General features: G+C 43.2%; 1 protein-coding gene across 1 annotated transcript in view; it reads left to right on the top strand.

Moving 5' to 3' along the window:
* The window catches only part of LOC132209346 (utrophin-like), a 65,062-nt gene that overhangs the window by 14,062 nt on the left and 28,815 nt on the right, over positions 1 to 22,185 (top strand). Inside the window, exon 2 of the mRNA XM_059644471.1 lies at positions 2,435 to 2,500. Within this exon, the coding sequence (XP_059500454.1) occupies positions 2,464 to 2,500 (37 nt within the window). The 5' untranslated portion in view covers positions 2,435 to 2,463. The remainder of the gene's footprint in view (positions 1 to 2,434; positions 2,501 to 22,185) is intronic.

The following is a 22,185-nucleotide window of genomic DNA, read 5'->3' as shown; positions in this document are numbered from 1 at the left end:
AGAGCATGGCTTGATCAAATACAGTCAACACGGCTTTGTGAGGGGTAGGTCATGCCTTACAAACCTTATCGAGTTTTTTGAGGATGTGACTAGGAAGGTTGATGAGGGTCGAGCTGTGGATGTGGTGTATATGGACTTCAGTAAGGCATTTGATAAGGTTCCCCATGGTAGGCTCATTCAGAAGGTCAGGAGGAATGGGATACAGGGGAACTTAGCTGCTTGGATACAGAATTGGCTGGCCAACAGAAGACAGCGAGTGGTAGTAGAAGGAAAAGATTCTGCCTGGAAGTCAGTGGTGAGTGGAGTTCCACAGGGCTCTGTCCTTGGGCCTCTGCTGTTTGTAATTTTTATTAATGACTTGGACGAGGGAATTGAAGGATGGGTCAGCAAGTTTGCAGACGACACAAAGGTCGGAGGTGTCGTTGACAGTGTAGAGGGCTGTTGTAGGCTGCAGCGGGACATTGACAGGATGCAGAGATGGGCTGAGAGGTGGCAGATGGAGTTCAACCTGGATAAATGCGAGGTGATGCATTTTGGAAGGTCGAATTTGAAAGCTGAGTACAGGATTAAGGATAGGATTCTTGGCAGCGTGGAGGAACAGAGGGATCTTGGTGTGCAGATACATAGATCCCTTAAAATGGCCACCCAAGTGGACAGGGTTGTTAAGAAAGCATATGGTGTTTTGGCTTTCATGAACAGGGGGATTGAGTTTAAGAGTCGTGAGATCTTGTTGCAGCTCTATAAAACTTTGGTTAGACCGCACTTGGAATACTGCGTCCAGTTCTGGGCGCCGTATTATAGGAAAGATGTGGATGCTTTGGAGAGGGTTCAGAGGAGGTTTACCAGGATGCTGCCTGGACTGGAGGGCTTATCTTATGAAGAGAGGTTGACTGAGCTTGGTCTCTTTTCATTGGAGAAAAGGAGGAGGAGAGGGGACCTAATTGAGGTATACAAGATAATGAGAGGCATAGATAGAGTTGATAGCCAGAGACTATTTCCCAGGGCAGAAATGGCTAGCACGAGGGGTCATAGTTTTAAGCTGGTTGGTGGAAAGTATAGAGGGGATGTCAGAGGCAGGTTCTTTACGCAGAGAGTTGTGAGAGCATGGAATGCGTTGCCGGCAGCAGTTGTGGAAGCAAGGTCATTGGGGTCATTTAAGAGACTGCTGGACATGTATATGGTCACAGAAATTTGAGGGTGCATACATGAGGATCAATGGTCAGCACAACATTGTGGGTTGAAGGGCCTGTTCTGTGCTGTACTGTTCTATGTTCTATGTTCTAAAATCGGACTCTATTTTAAAAGTGAATCATTGCTCTTCTGAATTACTAAACTAATGATGCCCGTCATTTGGATTTTAAGTCAAGAAATATTTCTTTATGGATGGTGTTTCTTCACAACTCATTTTTAAAAAATTTAACCATTTTTCCCTAATCAACCTGTCCAGACATGTTATTGCATACCTCTGGTGCAGGTGGGACTTGAACCTGGGCCTTTTGGACCAGGGACAGGGACACTACCGCTCTGCCATAAGAGGGCCCATCTTACCCTTCTGTGCATGAGTCCCACCTGTTCCTCCCCTTTCTGTCTGCCCAGTCAATTCATTAATCAATTGATCCAAATCAACTGCTTCAATATTTGCTGTACTAACAGCATGCAGTATTTGAAGATCTTGTGGCACACTCGTCATGCTGCTGATTCAGGACCAGAATGTCCAGGATCAAATTGAATCTGCTCTGGAGGTTACTAGATTAGATTACATACAGTGTGGAAACAGGCCCTTCAGCCCAACAAATCCGCACTGCCTCTTGAAGCATCCCACCCAGACCCATCCCCCAGTAACCCACACATCCCTGAACACTACGGGCAATTCAGCATGGCCAATCCACTTAACCTGCACATCTTTGGACTGTGGGAGGAAACCGGAGCACCCGGAGGAAACCCACGCAGACACGGGGAGAACGTGCAAACTCCACACAGACAGTCGCCCGAGGCTGGAATCAAACCTGGGTCCCTGGTGCCGTGAGGCCGCAGTGCTAACCACTGAGCCACTGTCTAATAAATTTTTGTTTATCCAAATTCCATCTGATGACCACAAGAAAAATCCCAGCATTTCTTCCTGAGGAGCAGTGTTACAGCTGACGTGACGAAGTGTCGTACCCACCGAACATGCTGCAAATTTTTTCCATATACCCCACTAGATAAAAAGAAAATGCCTCAACACTTCAATAATGGTGGTTTGCGATGACAATGAGATGGCGAGTTAGTTCCAGCAAAGTTCCTCCTGAACTTGTACTTTTGTAGTGGATTTTACTGATGCCACTTCGCTAGTTTATTAATTATATTTGTTAAACCCAGGAAAATAATAAAGTATCATTGCCAATATTTTGGTTAAAGATATGCAAAGATCAATCAAATATTATTTTATTTGCAGCTCTACACATTCTCCACAACTGACTCAGGATGACACGCATTCAAGAATACAACGTTATGCCAACAGGTTAAAAAATGCTTTGCCTCATTGAAATTCTAATTTGTTTCGATACAGTGCCAACTGATTAAACTGGTTCATGCCGGGATGGCTCAGTGGTTAGCACTGTTGCCTGATAGTGCCAGGGACTTGGGTTCACTTCCACCCTTTAGCAATTGTTTGTGTGGAGTTTTCACATTCTCCTCATGTCTGTATGGGTTTCCTCCAGGTGCTGCAGTTTCCTCCCATAGTCCAAGGATTTGCAGGTTAGGTGGGTTAGCCATGGGAAATGCAGGGTTACAGGGATAGGGTAGGGAAAGTTCTGGGTGGGATGCTCTTGGGAGCGTCCATGTGGACTGAGTGGGCCTGCTTCCACACTGCAGAGATTCTGTGTTTTGGCCAAATGAGAAATCACTTAGTTCTTGGACATTGGTGATTAAAAATAAAATTCACCGTTGTCTAGCTCTGACCCTTTGTTTTCCATTTTAATTTAACCCGGGATTTGATCAAGTGCTATGTGTAATGAAGTTCGAATTTGTGTATTTCATTCCCTCCAGCTTTTTAACATGACATTACCAGAATATTGATGTCAGAAAAGTTTACCTGAATTCTTCACCGTGCACAGAACACACATTGCACAGTCACGGTGGTAGTCTTTACATACAGTGAGTGGATGGAGAGGCTGGTGTCACTGGACTAGTAATCCAGAACTGTAGATTAATATTCCATGCACTCACAACTCTCTGGGTGAAGAACCTCCCTCTGACGTCTCCTCTATACCTTCCTTCTAACACCTTAAAACTATGACCCCTCATGGCAGTCAATCCTGCCCTGGGGAAAGGTCTCTGGCTATCGACTCTATCCATGCCTCTCATTACCTTGTACACCTCGATCAGGTCACCTCTCTTCCTCCTTCTCTCCAGAGAGAAAAGTCCGAGCTCAGTCAACCTCTCCTCTTAAGACAAGCCCTCCAGTACAGGCAGCATACTGGTAAAACTCCTTTGCACCCTCTCCAAAGCCTCCACATCTTCCCTATAATCGGGCAACCAGAACTGGACAGAATGTTCCAAGTGTGGTCTCACCAGGGTTTTGTAGAGCTGCAGCATAACCCCGCGGCTCTTAAACTCGATCTCCCTGTTAATGAAAGCCAAAACACCATATGCTTTCTTAACAACCTTATCCACCTGGGTGGCAACTTTAAGAGGAGCTACGCACTTGAACACCAAGATCTGCTGTTCTTCCACACTGCCGAGAATCCTTCCTTTTATCCTATATTCAGCATTTAAGTTCAACCTTCCAAAATGCATCAATTCGCATTTATCCGGGTTGAACTCCATCTGCCATTTCTCAGCCCAGCTCTGCATTCTGTCAATGTCTCGCTGAAGCCTGCAATAGCCCTCGATACTATCAACGACACCTCCAACCTTTGTGTCATCAGCAAACATACTAACCCACGCCTCAACCTCCTCGTCCAAGTCATTTATAAAAACTACAAAGAGCAGAGGCCCAAGAACAGTGCCCTGTGGGATGCCACTCAGCACTGACCTCCAGGCAGAATATTTACCATCTACAACCATTCTGCCTCCTGTCAGCCAACCAATTCTGAATCCAGACAGCCAAATCACCCTGTATCCCATACCTCCTGACTTTATGAATGAGCCTGCCGTGGGGAACCTTATCAAATGACTTGCTGAAGTCCATGTACACCACATCCACTGCTCGACCCTCGTCAACCTGCCTCGTGACTTCCTCAAAGAACTCAATAAGATTTGTAAGGCATGATCTGCCCCTCACAAAGCCATGCTGACTCCCTTTAATCACGCTATGCTTTTCCAAATAGTCAGCAATCCTATCCCTCAGAATTCTTTCCAAAACCTTGCTGACCACAGACTTAAGACTGATTGGTCTGTAGTTGCCAGGGATTTCCCTATTCCCTTTCTTGAAAAGAGGAACAACATTTGCCTCCCTCTAATCTTGCAGTATGTCTCCCGTGGAGAATGAGGAAGCAAAGATCTTCGTCAGCGGCTTAGCAACCTCCTTTCTCACTTGCCGGAGCAACCTCGGATACATCTGGTCTGCCCCTGGGGACTTAGCAATCTTAATGTTTGCCAAAATTTCCAGCACATCAACTTCCTCAATCTTGATCTGTTCAAGCCTGTTTTCCTGCTCCTCAAAGTTCTCATTCACAACAAGGTCCCTTTCCTTTGTGAAAACCAAAGCAAAAAACTCATTTAGGGCTTCCCCTATCCGCTCAGACTCCACGCACAAGTTCCCCATGCTATCCCTGATCGGGGATAGTTCTTTTCTGTCTCTTTCTATTTGCTGCCCTTTTCTACCCAGGAAATAATAATTGACACTGGATTATTTTTAGAGCTTGAGTTGGGTCCCAAAGCATGAAGTTTTTGTGTCTTGTGTGTGTATATCTGTCTGTATTTTTCCCCCATGTCTTTCTCCTGCCTCTCTCTCTCTCTCTCTCACACACACACAATCTGTTTCACAAGGTTGTGCTGCTGCAGTAAGTAAGTCTTTATTTTTTGGTGGCGTTTGGCAGATGCACTGGATGTGACTGGCTAATTCCATTCTGTGGCAACCTTTCACCTCACCCTGAGCACATTAAGCTTCCAGCTTCTTCAGGCTTCTGTGGAAGATGCAGAGTGAGCATGCTCAAATGTAACAAATCAAGTCCATCGACGACAAGGAAATGATTTTTGCTCTTTAGTTATAATGCAAATTTTAAGATGCTTTTATATGACAGGCAAACTCACAATGATGGCTGTAGTGAGAACATCTCTGCAGAAAGTTGGAATGTTTTTGCAGCGTTTGAAAATGATGGCAATTTCCTCTCCACCTTATCAGAAACTGCGTAAGGTGAGCCTATCAGAGGCTGTCGCATCTTTATATAATTTGTTCAAAGCTGGTGCTGAAAGAGCTATTTGGAGTTCTTGTCAGCCACTGCTATTTCGAATGACTAGATATAACAATGGATAAAATTATGTGTGGTCTGTTGTGGAGATCTCTTTGTACCCAATCTTGCAATACTGAATTAAGTACACATTTTCTCTATTCTGCTGTACCCAGAGATATGTAGATTATAGATAATAAAATGTGAGGCTGGATGAACACAGCAGGCCCAGCAGCATCTCAGGAGCACAAAAGCTGATGTTTCAGGCCTAGACCCTTCATCAGAGAGCTTTTGTCACATTTTATTATCTTGGATTCCCCAGCATCTGCAGTTCCCATTATCACTATAGATTATAGATGCTTAGTTTACTTGGTATGCGGCTTTTCAGCTGGTGATGTCTGGACTTGCTGACAGTTAAACTGGTAATGGGTCGATGCTGACTAATACAGGCAGGATGGTCATTTCCTGATAGTTTTGCCATGTTTTAAAGTTTAAAATGTGTAAAGCGATTCTCCAGGCTGGCGTGAATTACAGGATAACAAAGTGTGGAGCTGGATGAACACAGCAGGCCAAGCAGCATCTCAGGAGCACCACCACACGGCGTGAATTAGATTCTGGTTTCATGAATTGAGCGTTATAACTAGATTAATTTCAACTATTAAATTTAGTGTTGTTTTTAAAGTAGATTGATATTCTAACCAAGTAAGTAGTCATTTAATTTTAGTGAAGCGTTCACTTTTGTTTAGTTTTCAATGAAAGCTATTGGCTGTCTGTAGACTACAGTTTTGCCTTTTTCTGAAGCCAAATCCAAACTGAAAATGTAACTTCCATTATATATGTTAAGATTCGATCTAAAAGGACTCCCTCTTTTGCAATATTGCCCTTAAGCGCAAGGCAACAAACTGACTGGCTGCAGTTTGATAATAAGTCTGTGCATATTTTGGGAGAGGTGTGTGTCGTAGAATACAGGAGAATACTGACTGGTTCTGTATCATATCAAGCAATGATTAAATATTCAAATTAATGAGTAGATTATGTTAGTATAGGTTTTAAAATGTCATTGTTTCTTTTCAGAGAAAATTAATTCACCTTGGCAGCAAAATGTAATTTAAAGCCATTTATGTGTGTGGTTTGAATCCAGTTTAAAAGCATTGGAAGCATATTTATATTTTGTGACATGGTAAATTATCATTGTGCCGTGTTTAAAAATTTTAGTCTATTTTCAAAGTGACATTGAAAACCGTTAGGAGAAATACTTTGAACGTAGTTATTGGATAGCAAAAGTATAAAGTATTGCTGTGTGTTTTGTCGTGTCTGAAGGCCAGTAGTAAATATGAGGTTGAACTTAGTGTTAGCAAATGCGTTTGAATGTAGATTGATGCTGACAGAAGTGATAAAAGCTTAGTTGATCACTAAGTTGAATATTCTGGAGTTGATATCATATTGTCTTTTCATAAAACCTGAGTTGAGTTTGTTCTGTCCACTCACAGCTTTAATGATAACTAAACAGCCTTGCAGCTCACATGCAATATTCCTTAAAACTAAATGCTTTGTCACTGTAACAAAGTGTGGAGCTGGATGAACACAGCAGGCCAAGCAGCATCTCAGGAGCACAAAAGCTGACGTTTCAGACCTCGACCCTTCATCAGAGAGGGGGATGGGGAGGGGGTTCTGAAATAAATAGGGAGAGATGGGGAGGCAGACCGAAGATAAATAGAGGAGAAGATAGGTGGAGAGGAGAGTATAGGTGGGACAAGAGAGTTGCAGTGGGAGAGAGATTCCCTGAGGTTGATCCGGAGGGAGGGGGGTAACTTCTTCAGGTTAGGCATCCCTGGAAGAGGCAAAGACATGTTTCTGATGGTGATGGTCTTTAACGAGCAGTTATGGAGCATAATTCTACAAGATTTAGTTCATTTGAAGTGGGGAAAGCTTCTGAAGAACTCAAGAAACCTGAACAGAAAAATAGATTTAGAAATAAGGTGTCATTTTGCAGAGTGTTGACAGTAACTTGCATTGACCTCTGCATTCCAGTTGAGCTATGCTGTGCTTCGCATTGGTGAGGTCACATTTCTTCCAGTGACAGTCATTTTGTCAAAACTTTCCCATTCTTGAGTTTTGTGTTTTTGGTGTTTTGATGTTGATCTTGATATCAACAAGGAAACAGCTTTCTTCTCTAGCAGATACCTATAAATTAATGTCTAGCAGCACGGTAAATGCCACAATAGAGTAACACAGGTTACCTGAGCTGCAGCATAAGGAAAGAGTAGAAGAGTTAGCAAACCCAGGTAAATAGAATTGAATCAAAGAAATAATGCAATAAAAGGTCATATCCACTTTGTTAGTTTCATGTGTTCCTAAATTCTGAAGAATGGTCACTGGACCCAAAATGTTAACTTTGCTTTCACTCCACAGATGCTGCCAGACTTGCTGAATTTTTCAATAATTTAATGTGTTCCCACTTCACTAACTCTTTTCCCAGTACAGAGCGGAACCTATTGAATTCTGCAAAAGCAAGAAGAAAAGATAGCTTAAGACATCTTAGGATTTCCAATATCTCTAATAATGATAAGAAAGTTAGCATGAAGGCACTTTATCTAAATGCTCTTGGTATTCACAACAAAGTAGATGAATTAACAGCACAAATCCTCTTGAATGATTCTGATGTGGTAGGCATCCTGGAGACATGGTTGCAGGGAGTTCAGGACTGGCAGTTCAACATCCAAGGATTCACAACTTATCGAAAAGACAGGGAGGTGGGCAGAGGGGAAGGGGTTACCTTGTTAGTCAAGAATGAAATTAAATCTACGGCACTGAATGGCATAGCGTCAGAAGGTGTGGAGTCTATGTGGGTGGAGTTGAGGTACCACAATGGCTAAAAAAAAGTATAATGGGAGTTATGTACAGACCTCCCAACAGTGATCAGGACCAGGGGCACAAGATGCACCTGGAAATAGATAGGGCATGTCAGAAAGGCAAGGTCACAGTGATCATGGGGGACGTCAACATGCAGGTGCACTGGACGAATAATGTTGCCGATAGATCCAAAGAAAGGGAATTCATGGAATGATTGCAGAATGATTTTTTGGAACAACTTGTGATGGAGCCCACAAGGGAACAGGCTATTCTGGACTTAGTGTTATGTAATGAGCCAGACTTTATAAAAGATCTGAAAGTAAGGGAACACTTAGGAGGCAGCGATCATAATATGGTAGAGTTTAATCTGCAGTTTGAAAGAGAGAAGGCAAAATCAGATGTAATGGTGTTACAGTTAAATAAAGGTAATTACAGGGGCACGAGAGAGGAATTGACAAAAATCGACTGGAAGGAGAGCCTAGCGGGGAAGACAGTAGACCAACAATGGCAGGAGTTTCTGGGTGTAATTGAGGACATAGTACAGAGGTTCATCCCAAAGAAAAGAAAGAAAAGAAAGATTATCCGGGGTGGGATTAGACAGCCATGGTTGACAGAGGAAGCCAGGAAATGTATCAAAGAAAAAGAGACAGCCTATAAAGTGGCCAAGAGCACTGGGAAATCAGAAGATTGGGAAGGCTACAAAAACAAACAGAGGATAACAAAGAGAGCAACAAGGAAGGAGAGGATCAAATATGAAGGTCGACTAGCTAGTAATATTAGAAATGATAGTAAAGGTTTCTTTCAAGACATCAGAAACAACCGAGAGGCAAAAGTAGACAGTGGGCCACTCCAAATTGATGCTGGAAGGCTAGTAATGGGAGGTAAGGGAATAGCTGAAGAACTCAATAAGTACTTTGCGTCAGTCTTCACAGTGGAAGACATGAGTAGTATGCCAACAATTAGGGAGAGTCAGGGGGCAGAGTTGAGTATGGTAGGCATTTCAAAAGAGAAAGTGCTAGAAAACCTAAAGGGTCTAAAAATTGCTAAATCTCCTGGCCCCGATGGGCTACATCCTAGAGTTCTGAGGGACGTGGCTGAGGAAACAGCAGAGGCTTTGGATGTGATCTTTCAAAAGTCACTGGAGTCAGGGAAAGTCCCAGATGATTGGAAAATTGCTGTTGTAACCCCCTTGTTTAAGAAAGGATCAAGGCAAAAGATGGAAAATTACAGGCCAATTAGCCTAACCTCAGTAGTTGGTAAAATTCTGGAATTCATTGTTAAGGACGAGATTTCTAAATTCCTGGAAGTGCAGGGTCAGATTAGAACAAGTCAGCATGGATTTAGGAAGTGGGGGCCATGCCTGACAAACTGTGAGAATTCTTTGAAGAGGTAACAAGTATGTTAGACCAGGGAATCCCAGTGGATGTTATCTATCTAGACTTCCAAAAGGCCTTTGATAAGGTGTTTCACGGGAGGCCGCTGAGCGAGGTGAGGGCCCATGGTGTTCGAGGTGAGCTACTGGCTTGGATTGGGGATTGGCTGTCTGACAGAAGGCAGAGAGTTGGGATAAAAGGCTGTTTTTCGGAATGGCAACTGGTGACAAGTGGTGTCCCGCAGGGTACAGTGTTGGGGCCACATCTGTTCACCTTATGTATTAATGATCTGGATGAAGGGGCTGGGGGCATTCTGGCGAAGTTTGCCGATGATACGAAGATAGGTGGACAGGCAGGGAGGCTGCAGAAAGATTTCGACAGTTTAGGAGAGTGATCCAGGAAATGGCTGATGAAATTCAACGCGAGCAAATGCGAGGTCTTGCACTTTGGAAAAAAGAATACAGGCATAGGACTATTTTCTAAACGGTGAGAAAATTCATAAAGCCGAAGTACAAAGGGATCTGGGAGTGTTGGTCCAGGATTCTCTAAAAGTTAACTTGCAGGTAGAATCTGTGATTAAGAAAGATGTTGTCGTTCATCTCAAGAGGGTTGGAATATAAAAGCAGTGATGTGCTTCTGAGAATTTATAAAGCTCCAGTTAGGCCCCACTTAGAATATTGTGTCCAATTTTGGGCCCCACACCTCAGGAAGGACATACTGACCCTGGAGCGTGTCCAGTGGAGATTCACACGGATGATCCCTGGAATGGTAGGTTTAATGGCTGAGGATCCTGGGATTGTATTCATTAGAGTTTAGAAGGTTGAGGGGAGATCCAATAGAAACTTACAAGGTAATGTATGGCTTAGAAAGAGTGGACGCTGGGAAGTTGTTACCGTTAGGGGAGAGTAGGACCCGTGGGCACAGCCTTAAAATTAGAGGGGGTAAAATTAAAACGGAAATGAGATGACATTTCTTCAGCCAGAGAGTGGTGGGCTTGTGGAATGCATTGCCACGGAGTGCAGTGGAGGCCGGGATATTAGATGCCTTCAAGCCAGAGATGGATAAATTCTTGATCTCATAAGGAATCAAGGGCTACGGGGAGAGTGCAGGGAAGTGAAGTTGAAATGCCCATCAGCCATGACTTAAATGGCAGAGTGGACTCGGTGGGCCCAATGGCCTCACTTTCACTCCAATGTCTTATGGTCTTGTGGAAGTAAAAATAGTGCATGAAGAATATACATTTTTGTTGCAAATCAGTGCAGTGCGGAAGATTTTCATGATGAAATTTGTTGTTTGGTTACATGGCAGAGAAAAGAGTTGTTTCCTAATTCGTCCTTCAGTGTTCAGAGGATTTCTGGGTGTTGGATATATTTTCCCAGGAGCTGGGATCTAAATGATGTTATAAATAAATTTAAAAGCACTTTGCCTAAATAGAATGTTCATGACGATTGCATGATGCGTCTCTTTAGAAGTGATAAGTTTTACAACAGCCTCTGAATGACATTCCCTAATTTGTTGCAGCTGCAGACAGGGATTCGCCAAATCATTAATTTCCCAAGTCAGGAACGATAAACCAATTCCCCTTGTTTATTCAGCTGTTCTCTCCGTTGGTTGCACCAAGGTTAATTCAGAAAGAATCTCTTCCTTGGAAACCTTTCTCCCAGATCCAAATGAACGTGAATCAGAAATTGCTGGGAAAACTCAGCAGGTCTAGCAGCATCTGTGGATCGCTAACAGGCTTAATGTTTCAGGTTGGTGACCCTTGTTCAGAGTGTTAACTCTGCTTTCCCTCCACAGATGCTGCCAGACCTGCTGAGTTTTGCCAGCAATTCCTGGTTTTGTTTCTGATTTTCAGCATCTGCAGCTCTTTGGTTTTTGCCAAATGAATATAAGTTTTAAGTGGAGGTAATTTAATCAGGCTTTCTTGAATTAACATAAAGAGCAGTTTATCAAATTACTGGGGAGTATTACTGAACAAAGAGACCTTGGCGTGCAGGTTCATAGTTCCTAGAAGTTGGAGTCACAGGTAGACAGGGTAGTGAAGAAGGTGTTTTGTGCACCTGCCTTTATCGGTCAGTGTATTGAGTATAGGAATTGGGATGTCACGTTGTGGCTGTACAGAACATTGGTTCGGCCACTTTTGGAATACAGTGTGCAATTCTGATCTCCCTGCTATAGGAAGGATGTTGTTGAACTTACAAGGGTACAGAAATGCTTTACCAAGATGTTACCAGGGTTGCAGGGTTTGAGCAATACAGAACAACTGAATAGGCGGGACAAATTTCCTTGCAGTGTCGGAGGTTGAGGCATGATTTTATCGAGATTTATAAAATCGTGAAGGGTAAGGATAGAGTGAATAGCCAAGGTCTTTATTCCCTGGGTAGGGAGTCCAAAACTTGAGGGTACAGGTTTAGGGTGAGAAGGGAAAGATTTAAAAGGGACCTAAGGGGGGCAACCTTTCCAATCAGAGGATGGTGTGTGTGTGGAATGAACTTCCAGACGAAGTGGTCGTGGCTTGTACAATTGCATTTAAAAGGCATCTGGATGGGTGCATGAACGGGAAGGGTTTAGAGGGATATGGACCAAGTGCTGGCAAGTGGGACTGGATTAATTTTGGATATCCGGAGGCATGACCCAAGTTGGACCAAAGTGTGTTTCAGTGCCGTGCGACTGTATGACTCCAGATACAAGAAGAAGTAGTAACACAACACACAGGTACAAAAGTAAGCGATGAGTGCAACTGATAAAAGTAAAAGCAAAATGCAGATGAGCCTCTGAATTATTTGTGAAGAGCAAGTACAAAGATGTAGCAGCTGTGATTGGATGTGGCCAGTCGCGTTGACCTTGATAGTTGAGCTGACAGTTTTGATATTGATTTTGTGATCAAAATTCCTTTGTGGTGATTACTTTTGAACTCTCTGACAGCATGTGGAGGAAGAAGGGGTGATTCTATGTTTTTTTCTGGTAGGATAGGGCTGTTAAAAATCGCTATTATCAAAGCTGTGTCCCTCAGCACTCTGGGCCAGACACGAGGACATTTTCTGCTGACAGTGACAGGCTTATTGTTGCATTCAATTTTTAAGCTCTCTTTCATACATTTCTGGAGGGTAACATAGATATGCCTGAAAAAGGTGGCTGTCTGCCGAGAGAGATGCAGTCAGCCGCTCGGTCTGTCTTTTTAGGAGGTCTGTCCCTTTTTGAAATTTCCCTGATTCTTTACAGGTACAGCATTACATTGGCTTCTTGTAGAATTTTTTCAGTGAGATTTGCAGTTTATACTTTCTGTAGCAGTCCTATTTTTCTTTCAAAATAAAGTAATTTTGAAATGAGAAGTGAAAAGAGGCCTGTTTGTATTTTGAAGCTCTGATCTATTGTCATCGTACTGGTTTTGTTTTAAACATTGATTGAAAGTTTTGTAATTCTGGTCAGGTCAGGTATGAGTTGGTTGTGACATATATCTAACTAGAAGTTTGATATTTGAATATCTATAATGTAAATTATTTTTATTCCTGTAATTGTATAAAGGGAATTAATTTCAAATGTTTAGGTACAAGGTATTGAGGAGTTAAGGGGACAGTAGGAGAGAGAAAATATGCTGTATCATCTGTCATAGTGAGATTTGAAGCCAAGTCCAAATGACATTAGCTTGTGGGTCTGGATTAATAGTCTGATGATATCACTACTCCACCCCCACCTGTCGCATTTTGTGTCTCTTCTTCGTCCACGATAGTTGTCCACCAGTTACCCTTAAAAATAAAATGATTTGACAACTTGAAGAGAAAATTATCTTTGCAGTATTGTATTCTCAGCTGTTTCCTTTGAATGATTCTTTCGGATGAGTTTTGACAGCCTTTCTAATATCAAACAGTATTGCAGTTAATAAAACTGCCAAGGAATGAATGGGTCTTTATGCTATATTTATGGTCGAGTGGTCAAGCCACTATCAACCTGCTAGAATTTCAATCTGGGCCGGCCTAGAGCAGCAGTTTTTGATGAAAATTACACGCATAACCCCTGTAGGACAGGAGCAAAACAAACATAAAGCCTAAAGTCAATCTTTATAATGTTCCCTTCAGGGCTATTAAAACTATTCTATACTTATAATGAGGAAAAACAATTTTTAAAAATTAATTTATTTTAAATCAAGTCATTCTGTATCTTCAGCACATAATGAGCTTGGCTTATGACAGTCAGCCAACCAACCGCCAACTTAGACGCTCTTAATCATCATTGTGGCCCCCTTTTTGAACTTGACCAGTGACACACAACTAAGATTAACAGCATGTACCTCTGCATCCTTTGCTTTGATCAGTAATGACATTGAGGTTACCAGCTTGGAGATTCTGAGTCTCTGCTCATTGTCAGGGAGCTTAGTTAGGTGCCGCTGAGTCAATTTTTGCATCACTATTTATGTTATTTCAGCTTCTTGATGGTGTGGATGTCAGTAACTCTTGGAAGCCAATATTATCAGTACTTTTTCTAAATGGGCCTTGTGTTGCTGGCTAGGTGACTGTTTATTGCTCATGCCAAATTGCTTAGAAGGCAGTTAAGCGTAAACTATGATGCCTGGCCTAGACTGAAGGGTTTGTTCTGTACCATATGATTCTGTGATTTTATGAATGCGAAGACTGGAATCACATGTATCCTAGGCCAGGTTTCCTTCTGTATCGGGCATTAGTGAACCAAATGGCAATTGAGAATGGTTTAATGGACACGTTCTGGCTAACTTTTTTATTGCAGACTTGCATTGAATTCAGGCTTCAGAAAGAATGCCAAGAGTAGGTACATCAGCATTGCAGCATTCCCTCAACATTGCCATCATTTTGTGCTCAAGTCCTGGTTTGGAGCTTCAACCTAAAATTTCTAACTGGGTAGAGGGTGGAAAGAAGAGGATGACTGTGTCAGTGGAACAAAAATGACAGACATGTTGGAGTTTTTTTTTCCTTTAAATCATTCATGGAGTGTGCCCATTGTCCATTTCTAATTGCCTTTGAGAAGGTGAGAGTAAGTCACTGCAGTCCATGTGATGTGGGTACATCCCAATATGAATAGTATTGTATTTATGATTATTTGGAAAAGCACAGTTTGATTAGAAATAGCATGGCTTTCAGAGGGGTAGGTCAGGCCTCACAAGCGAATTCTTTGAGGATGTGACAAAATACATCGATGAAGGTAGACCATGGATGTGATGTCTATGGAGTTTAGCAAGACATTTGATAAGCTTCAACATGGTAGGCTCATTCAGAAAGTAAGGAGGCATGAGATTCAGGGAAATTTGCCTGTCTGGATACATAGCTGGCTGCCCGATAGAAGACAGGTTGGTAGTAGATGGAAAGTATTCAGCTTGGAGCTCGGTGACTCATGGTGTTCTGCACGAATCTGTTCTGGGACGCCTGCTGATTGTAATCTTTATAAACGATTTGGAAGAGGAAGTGGGAGGGTGGGTCAGTAAGTTTGCCAATGACACAAGGGTTGTTGGAGTTGTGGATAGTGTGGAGGGCTGTTGTAGGTTGCAACAGGATGCAGAGCTGGGCAAAGAACTGGCAGATGGAATTCAAACCAGAAAAGTGTGAAGTGATTTATTTTGTAAGTTCAAATTGAATGTAGATTACAGGGTTAATGGAAGTATGGAGGAACAGAGGGATCTTGGGGTCCATATCCAAAGCTCCCACCAAGTTGCTACCCAAGGTGAGAGGGTTTTTAAGAAGACATATGGTGTGTTGGCTTTCATTGACAGGAGAATTGATTTTAAGAGCCATTAGGTTATGCTGCAGCTCTCTGAAACTCTGGTTACTCCACACTTGTATTTTTATGTTCAGCTTTTGTCGCCTCATTATAGGAGAAATGTGGAAGCTTTAGAGAGAGTGTAGAGGAGATTTAGCAAGATGCTCAAAATTATCAGAAAGGCTGTCGAGGAGCTGGGCATGTCATGCTTCCACACTGTTTGCGAGTTTGCAGCATTCATTTGACAAATGTACTTGTTCAGAACTAAGGAAAGGTCACTGAAATGGTAACTCTGATTTTCCTTCACATATGCTGCCAGGCCTGCTGAGCTTTTCCAGCAACTTCTGCTTTTGTTTCTGATTTACAGCATCCGCAGTCCTCTTGGTTTTCACTCAGAATTTTTAATTTGTCTCAGTGGAAGGGATCAAAAATTTTGTTTTTAAGAGGGACCTGAAATAACTCCACAGAGCTGGTATCCTGTCACCAAGTCACCTTTTATTTACAAATGGAGAGCCCTGACACTCCAGTTCTTATCAATCAGCCAGGGCTTCCTGACTGGACTAGATTAAGCCCCATTCAGGAAACTCACTCTGTGCTGTCCATCTGGCTGACCTCGTTACATTCAATATATTCCTCCCCTTCTGAGTTCAAGGACACAGGCTGGTTCTTTTTCTTTTGTGGTTTCTGGATGTTCTAGCATCGGGTCAGGTTCCTCTAATCCTGCCTCGGATACGGGCAGAGTGTAATGTGTAGTAGCCTGCCTCTTGCGCCGAGAGTATCTCGCGAGAAATCAGTTTTATTCTGCAAGTGGAAAAGGCGTCGAGGCAGTGACCATCTCCGATTCCGAGGTATCTTCGATGCTTGACGGAGAAGTCGAACACACATGTTCTCGAACTATTGGAAAGGCTGTCGAGGAGCTGGGCACGTTGTGCCCCTGCACTGTTTGCGAGTTTGCAGCATTCGTATGGTCTTGGTGACATTCTCGTTCAGGGCTGTTGCATCTACTTGATCGTTATATGTCATTCGACCTGACCTCACATTGACCATGTCCGTTACTCGTGCAGGTCCATTCCTCTGGTTCCTACACCAAACGTTATCCCCTGAAATAAAGCCTCTCACTCAGCAGTCTCATGTCTGGCACTGGCTTTCCTGATGCCGTATCAGCCCAGTTTGGTTAGCATGTAAAACAATACTTTTCACTGTGTCTGTCTACATGTGACAGTTATATGTCAAATCAAATCTCATTTATTACCTTCCCATGTATACAAAGATGCATGCAGTGTGATATGTTAACCTTTGGAGTTTCACCAATAGCATTAATTCTCATTTCTGTTGCCTTTGAGCTTTTTTAATCAGCTTGCATTCCAACTGATATTTCACAGATTGTAGAATTGTGGGTTATTTGTGTTGTGGAGTCTTGCACATGGAGACTATGAATTTTGACTCTTTACTTTCATAACACGCGACTAATTATTTGCCACGATATATATTACGATATATAGATGGTGAAAGGATTTAGAGGAATTGTGTATGAAACCTGAACAGTAAATGAAGCTGTACAAAGCTTGATTTAGTCAAGACAAGAGCTTTGGAACTTTGTATCCATGTTGTTTATAACAATGTTATAATAGTGGATGTCGCCATGGACGTCCAGTCCTTATACACCTGCATTCCTCATGCAGATGGCCTCAAGGCCCTCCGCTTGTTCCTGTCCCACAGGCCCGACCAGTCCCCCTCCACTGACACCCTCTTCCGCCTAGCTAAACTCGTCCTCACCCTCAACAACTTCTCCTTCGATTCCTCCCACTTCGTACAGACAAAGGGGGTGGCCATGGGTACCTGCATGGGCCGAAGCTATGCCTGCCTCTTTGTAGGTGACATGGAACATCCCTCTTGCGCACCTGCACAGGCCCTCTGTTACATGGATGACTGTATCGGCGCCGCCTCTTGCTCCCCAGAGGAGCTCGAACAGTTCATCCACTTCACCAACACCTTCCGCCCCAACCTCAAGTTCACCTGGGCCATCTCCAACACATCCCTCTCCTTCCTGGACCTCTCAGTCTCCATCTCAGGCAACCAGCTAGAAACTGATGTCCATTTCAAGCCCACCGACCCCCACAGCTACCGAGAACACACCTCCTCCCACCCACCCTCCTGCAAAAATTCCATCCCCTATTCCCAATTCCTCCGCCTCCGCCACATCGCTCCCAGGATAAGGCATTCCACTCCCGCACATCCAAGATGTCCGCATTCTTCGAGGACTGCAACTTCCCTCCCGCAGTGGTCCAGAACGCCCTTGACCGTGTCTCCCGCATTTCCCACAATACATCCCTCACACCCCGCCCCTGCAACCACCGCCCTAAAAGAATCCCCCTCGTCTTCACATACCACCCCACCAGCCTCGGATACAACGCATCATCCTCCGACACTTCCGCCATCTACAAACCAACCCCACCACCCAAGACATTTTTCCATCCCCACCCCTGTCTGCTTTCCGGAGAGACCATTCTCTCCGAGACTCCCTTGTCCACTCCACACTCTCCCCTTCAACCCCACCACACCCGGCAACTTACCCTGCAACCGCTGGAAATGGTACACTTGCCCCCACACCTCCTCCCTCACCCCTGTCCCAGGCCCCAAGATGACTTTCCATATTAAGCAGATATTCACCTGCACATCTGCCAATTTGTACACTGTATCCACTGTACACGGTGTGGCTTCCTCTAAATTGGGGAAACCAAGCGGAGGCTTGGGGACCGCTTTGCAGAACACCTCTGCTCGGTTTTCAGTAAACAACTGCACCTCCCAGTCGCGAACCATTTTAACTCCCCCTCCCATTCTTGAGATGACATGTCCCTCGTGGGCCTCCTGCAGTGCCACAATGATGCCACCCGAAGGTTGCAGGAACAGCAACTCATATTCCGCTTGGGAACCCTGCAGCCCAATGGTATCAATGTGGATTTCACAAGCTTCTAATCTCCCGTCCTCCCACTGCATCCCAAAACCAGCCCAGTTCGTCCCCTCCCCCCACTGCATCTCAAAACCAGCCTAGCTCGTCCCCGCCTCCCTAACCTGTTCTTCCTCCCATCTATCCCCTCCTCCCACCTCAAGCCACTCCTCCATTTCCCACCTACCGACCTCATCCCGTCTCCATGATCTGTCCGTCCTCCCCGGACTGACCTATGCCCTCTCTACCTGCCCCACCTCTACTCTCCTCTCCACCTATCTTCTCCTCTATCCATCTTCGGTCCGCCTCCGCCTCCGCCTCTGTCCCTATTCATTTCAGAACTCTCTCCCCGTCCCTCTCTCTGATGAAGGGTCTCGGCCTGAAACGTCAGCTTTTGTGCTCCTGAGACGCTGCTGGGCCTGCTGTGTTCATCCAGCCTCACACTTTGTTATCTTGGATTCTCCAGCATCTGCAGTTCCCATTATCTCTGGTTATAATAGTGAGATTGAGTTATAATAGTGACAAGATTGAAGCAGTCTATCAAAAGCATTCATCTACACCCAGCCTCGAGTCTCATCCTTACAATTTGTTGCAGATCATATTTGGAAGAAATAATTTTAATGAGCTGCATTAGCATAATTGCAATCAGCACTTCACTGTATTACTTTTCTCAGGCGTCTTAACTTTTAGTCAGTTGAAAGTCAGGGTGAGAGCCTTAGTAACTTTGTAATGACAAACTGTCAAATGGAAGAAGTGCTGCAGTACTGAAAGTGTGAATGACAGTGCAAAAAGATGTAGAAAAAAATAACATTTATTGCTGCCTCTTTTAAAGTGTTTCAAGTGTGCATTGTGACTTTGAGGGAAATGGTTGAGGAGGAACTAATGAGCCCTGTGAGCTGAATTAATGCAAAGAAACTTGCAGTCTCCAGATTGTCAGAAACCACATGTATGACTAAAATTGTGAGTTGATATCCTGTGGAATTCCCGACCCGTGGAGCTGTGTGGATCTAGAGTTGGAAACCTGTCAGATAGGTCTAAGTATGGACTATTTTGTTTCAATTTCCATTATCTGATTGTTATAGCGGAAACTTGCATGGACTGAAGTTTCTTTCAAAACGACAAAAGCATGGACCTAAAATGATGGCTGTTGTCTTCTGACTATGGACTGCAGCAAGCTTCGGGCAACCTATGTGGAATGAATGAATAAATTAATCTGCATTTAAATCATGATTTCATCTGTAGTCATTGAAACAGGCAACTGAATCAGCATCAAGAAACTCACGTTTCCTGTTGTAGTTCACACATATATGGTACTTTTACACATTCTGAATGGAGAGCTCAACTGCCAGTCAGCCAGCTTGGAAAGATAGTGCAGCTAAACTCTGAAATTCCCACTAAACTATATTTCAACAGCTGTTATTGAGAAGAGAGCAGAAAAAGAGAAAAAAGATTCATTCATGACAAGAGCTGGAACGCTTTCTCTCCCGTTGTCTCTCATCATGTTGGAAGACAGTGCCTAGTGGAAAAAGCAAATTGGAAAACAACAATTTATCAAGGAAGCAAAGGTAGCTACAGATTCGTCTACTGCTGAGTATACATTTCAAACATGAAACAACCGTTCTCCCGAGCTAAGAATCTAACATCCCAAATGTACAAATGGCTTGGCCGGAGAAGCTACAAGTAACATTCATACCACACAAACCCCAGGCCGTGACCATCTCCAATAAGAGACAACCGAATCTCCAGCCCATGACATTCAGTGGTGTCATGGAATCCCCCTGTCTCACCATCCTTAGGGTTACCATTGACTGGAAATGCAGCTGAACTCGCCACGTAAACATCGTGGCTACAAGAGCAGGTCAGAGGCTAGGAATACTGCGGCAAGTAACTCGCCACCTAACTTATGAAAGCCTGTCCACCTTGTACACGGCACAAGTCAGGAGTGTGATGGGATGCTTCCCACTTGTCTGGATGGATGCAGCTCAAACAACACTCAAGAAGCTTGATGCCATCCAGGACAAAAAAGTCCATTTGATTGGCATCACATCCACAAACACCCACTTTCTCCAACCATTGATGCTCAGTAGCAGCAGCATGCATTGTCTAAAAGATGCACAGCAGAAATTCACCAAAAATCCTTGGCACCTTCCAAACCTCCAACTACTCTCAAGGCCCTCACTTCACAACTTTGTTAAAAAGGCAACTTGATAGATGACAATATTCTTTCATAATTTTTTGAATGTTGCTGAAATTAAATGATCAGTTTGGATGAGCATTTAGGAGGTGTCTAAAATTATAGTGGGATCTTGAACAATTGGCCATTGGGCTGAGGGGTGACAGATGGAGTTTAATTTGGATAAATGCGAGGTATTGCATTTTGGTAAACCAAATAAGGGCAGGACTTTTGCAGTTAATAGAACTGTGGATGGAGTTGTAAAACTGAGAGACCAAAGGATTGATGTTACATAATCCTTTGCAAGTTGGACGAGGTGGTTAAGAAGGCATTTAACACGCTTGCCTTCATTGATCAGACCATTGAGTTCTCGGAGTTGGTAGGTGGTCACTTTTTGAGTATTGTTCCGATTGCCTTGCTATAGGAAGGATGTGATTAAATTGGAGAGGGTTCGGGAAACATAGCAGGAGTTGGGACTGGAAACATAGTTGGGACTGGAGAATTTGAGCTGTAATGATACGCTGGATAGGCTGTGACCTTTGTCACTAGAGCTTTAGGAGGTTGATGGGTGACATTATACAGGTTTATAAAATCATGAGGGGTACCGATAAGATGAATAGCAAAGGCCTTTTCTCTAGGGTAGGGGAGTTCAAAACTAGAGCACACATTTTTAAAATAAATGGAGAAAGATTTAAACGTGACCTGAAGGGCAACTTTTTTACACAGAGGGTAGTTCGCTTGTGGAATGAACTGCCAGAGGAATTGGTAGATGCAGGTACAGTTCTACTCCGTTGCTGTATGATTCTATGACTCTGGTGTCAATTGACAATATAGCTGTCCCCAGGTTGAAGTGCCTCATTAGTTCTAGGATTCCTGCCAACTCGATAATATGAAGCAGAAGGTGAGAACTTTGGAAACAGCTTCAGGTATAAATTGTTTGCTTAAAGTAAGAACTATGTATGTATATTTTGTGATGGCATCCAAGCATGCTCTTCTGTTAAAATCCTATTGGCAACATCATTGCAAAACACAAAACACTACCTGTATTCTTGTTCTAAATGCCACCCTTTGATGCCATTTGGTGTTGAGATCGTGAACCAATCCCTTAATGAATTCCCTCCAATTGCATATTGCCTGAAATAGAAAGAAACAGGCCCAGGAGCCTGAGAAAGAGAAAATTAGAATGAACATGTTATTCTCCCTATTGCCAAGATATTCTCAGTTCCTGTGAAAAAGTGAATTTTTACAATTGCCTGAGTAGAAATTTATTCTGACCCATTGTATCAGTTCAGTAATCTTCAAAATAAACAATCATGAAGCTGCAATATTAGCAGGACCATTTAATAATATTTGGTCAGGCTTGCCTTGAAGAGATTGTGTTATCTATAAAATCAGGAGCGAGTTTATATGGTAACGAAATTACCTAATGGCCTGACCTTTAACAGTGCGCAGCTACCGACAGCACGTGACAGTATTGTTTATAAATATTTGTATTTTTTTGCTCCAAATACTAGCTTGTAGAATTTAGATTAAAGCAAGTATTATTTTGGAGTCTTTGAGCAAGTTATGTAGAAACTGCTGATTATTACAGAAATCATCAAAAAGGTGTAAATTGCTGGGAGGGAGAAGAGCTGTTACATTTATCAGTTGTCACGTTGACATATTCCATTGTAGTAGGTAAGTCCGTGTCTTCTGTGATTTATTTCTTGGAATTGCAAGTATTTATCTTTCAGAACTGCAAAT

Source organism: Stegostoma tigrinum, unplaced genomic scaffold (assembly GCF_030684315.1).
Source record: "Stegostoma tigrinum isolate sSteTig4 unplaced genomic scaffold, sSteTig4.hap1 scaffold_88, whole genome shotgun sequence".
Taxonomy (NCBI): domain Eukaryota; kingdom Metazoa; phylum Chordata; class Chondrichthyes; order Orectolobiformes; family Stegostomatidae; genus Stegostoma; species Stegostoma tigrinum.
Note: the sequence above shows the minus strand (reverse complement) of the source record. Positions and strands in the feature narration are given on the sequence as shown.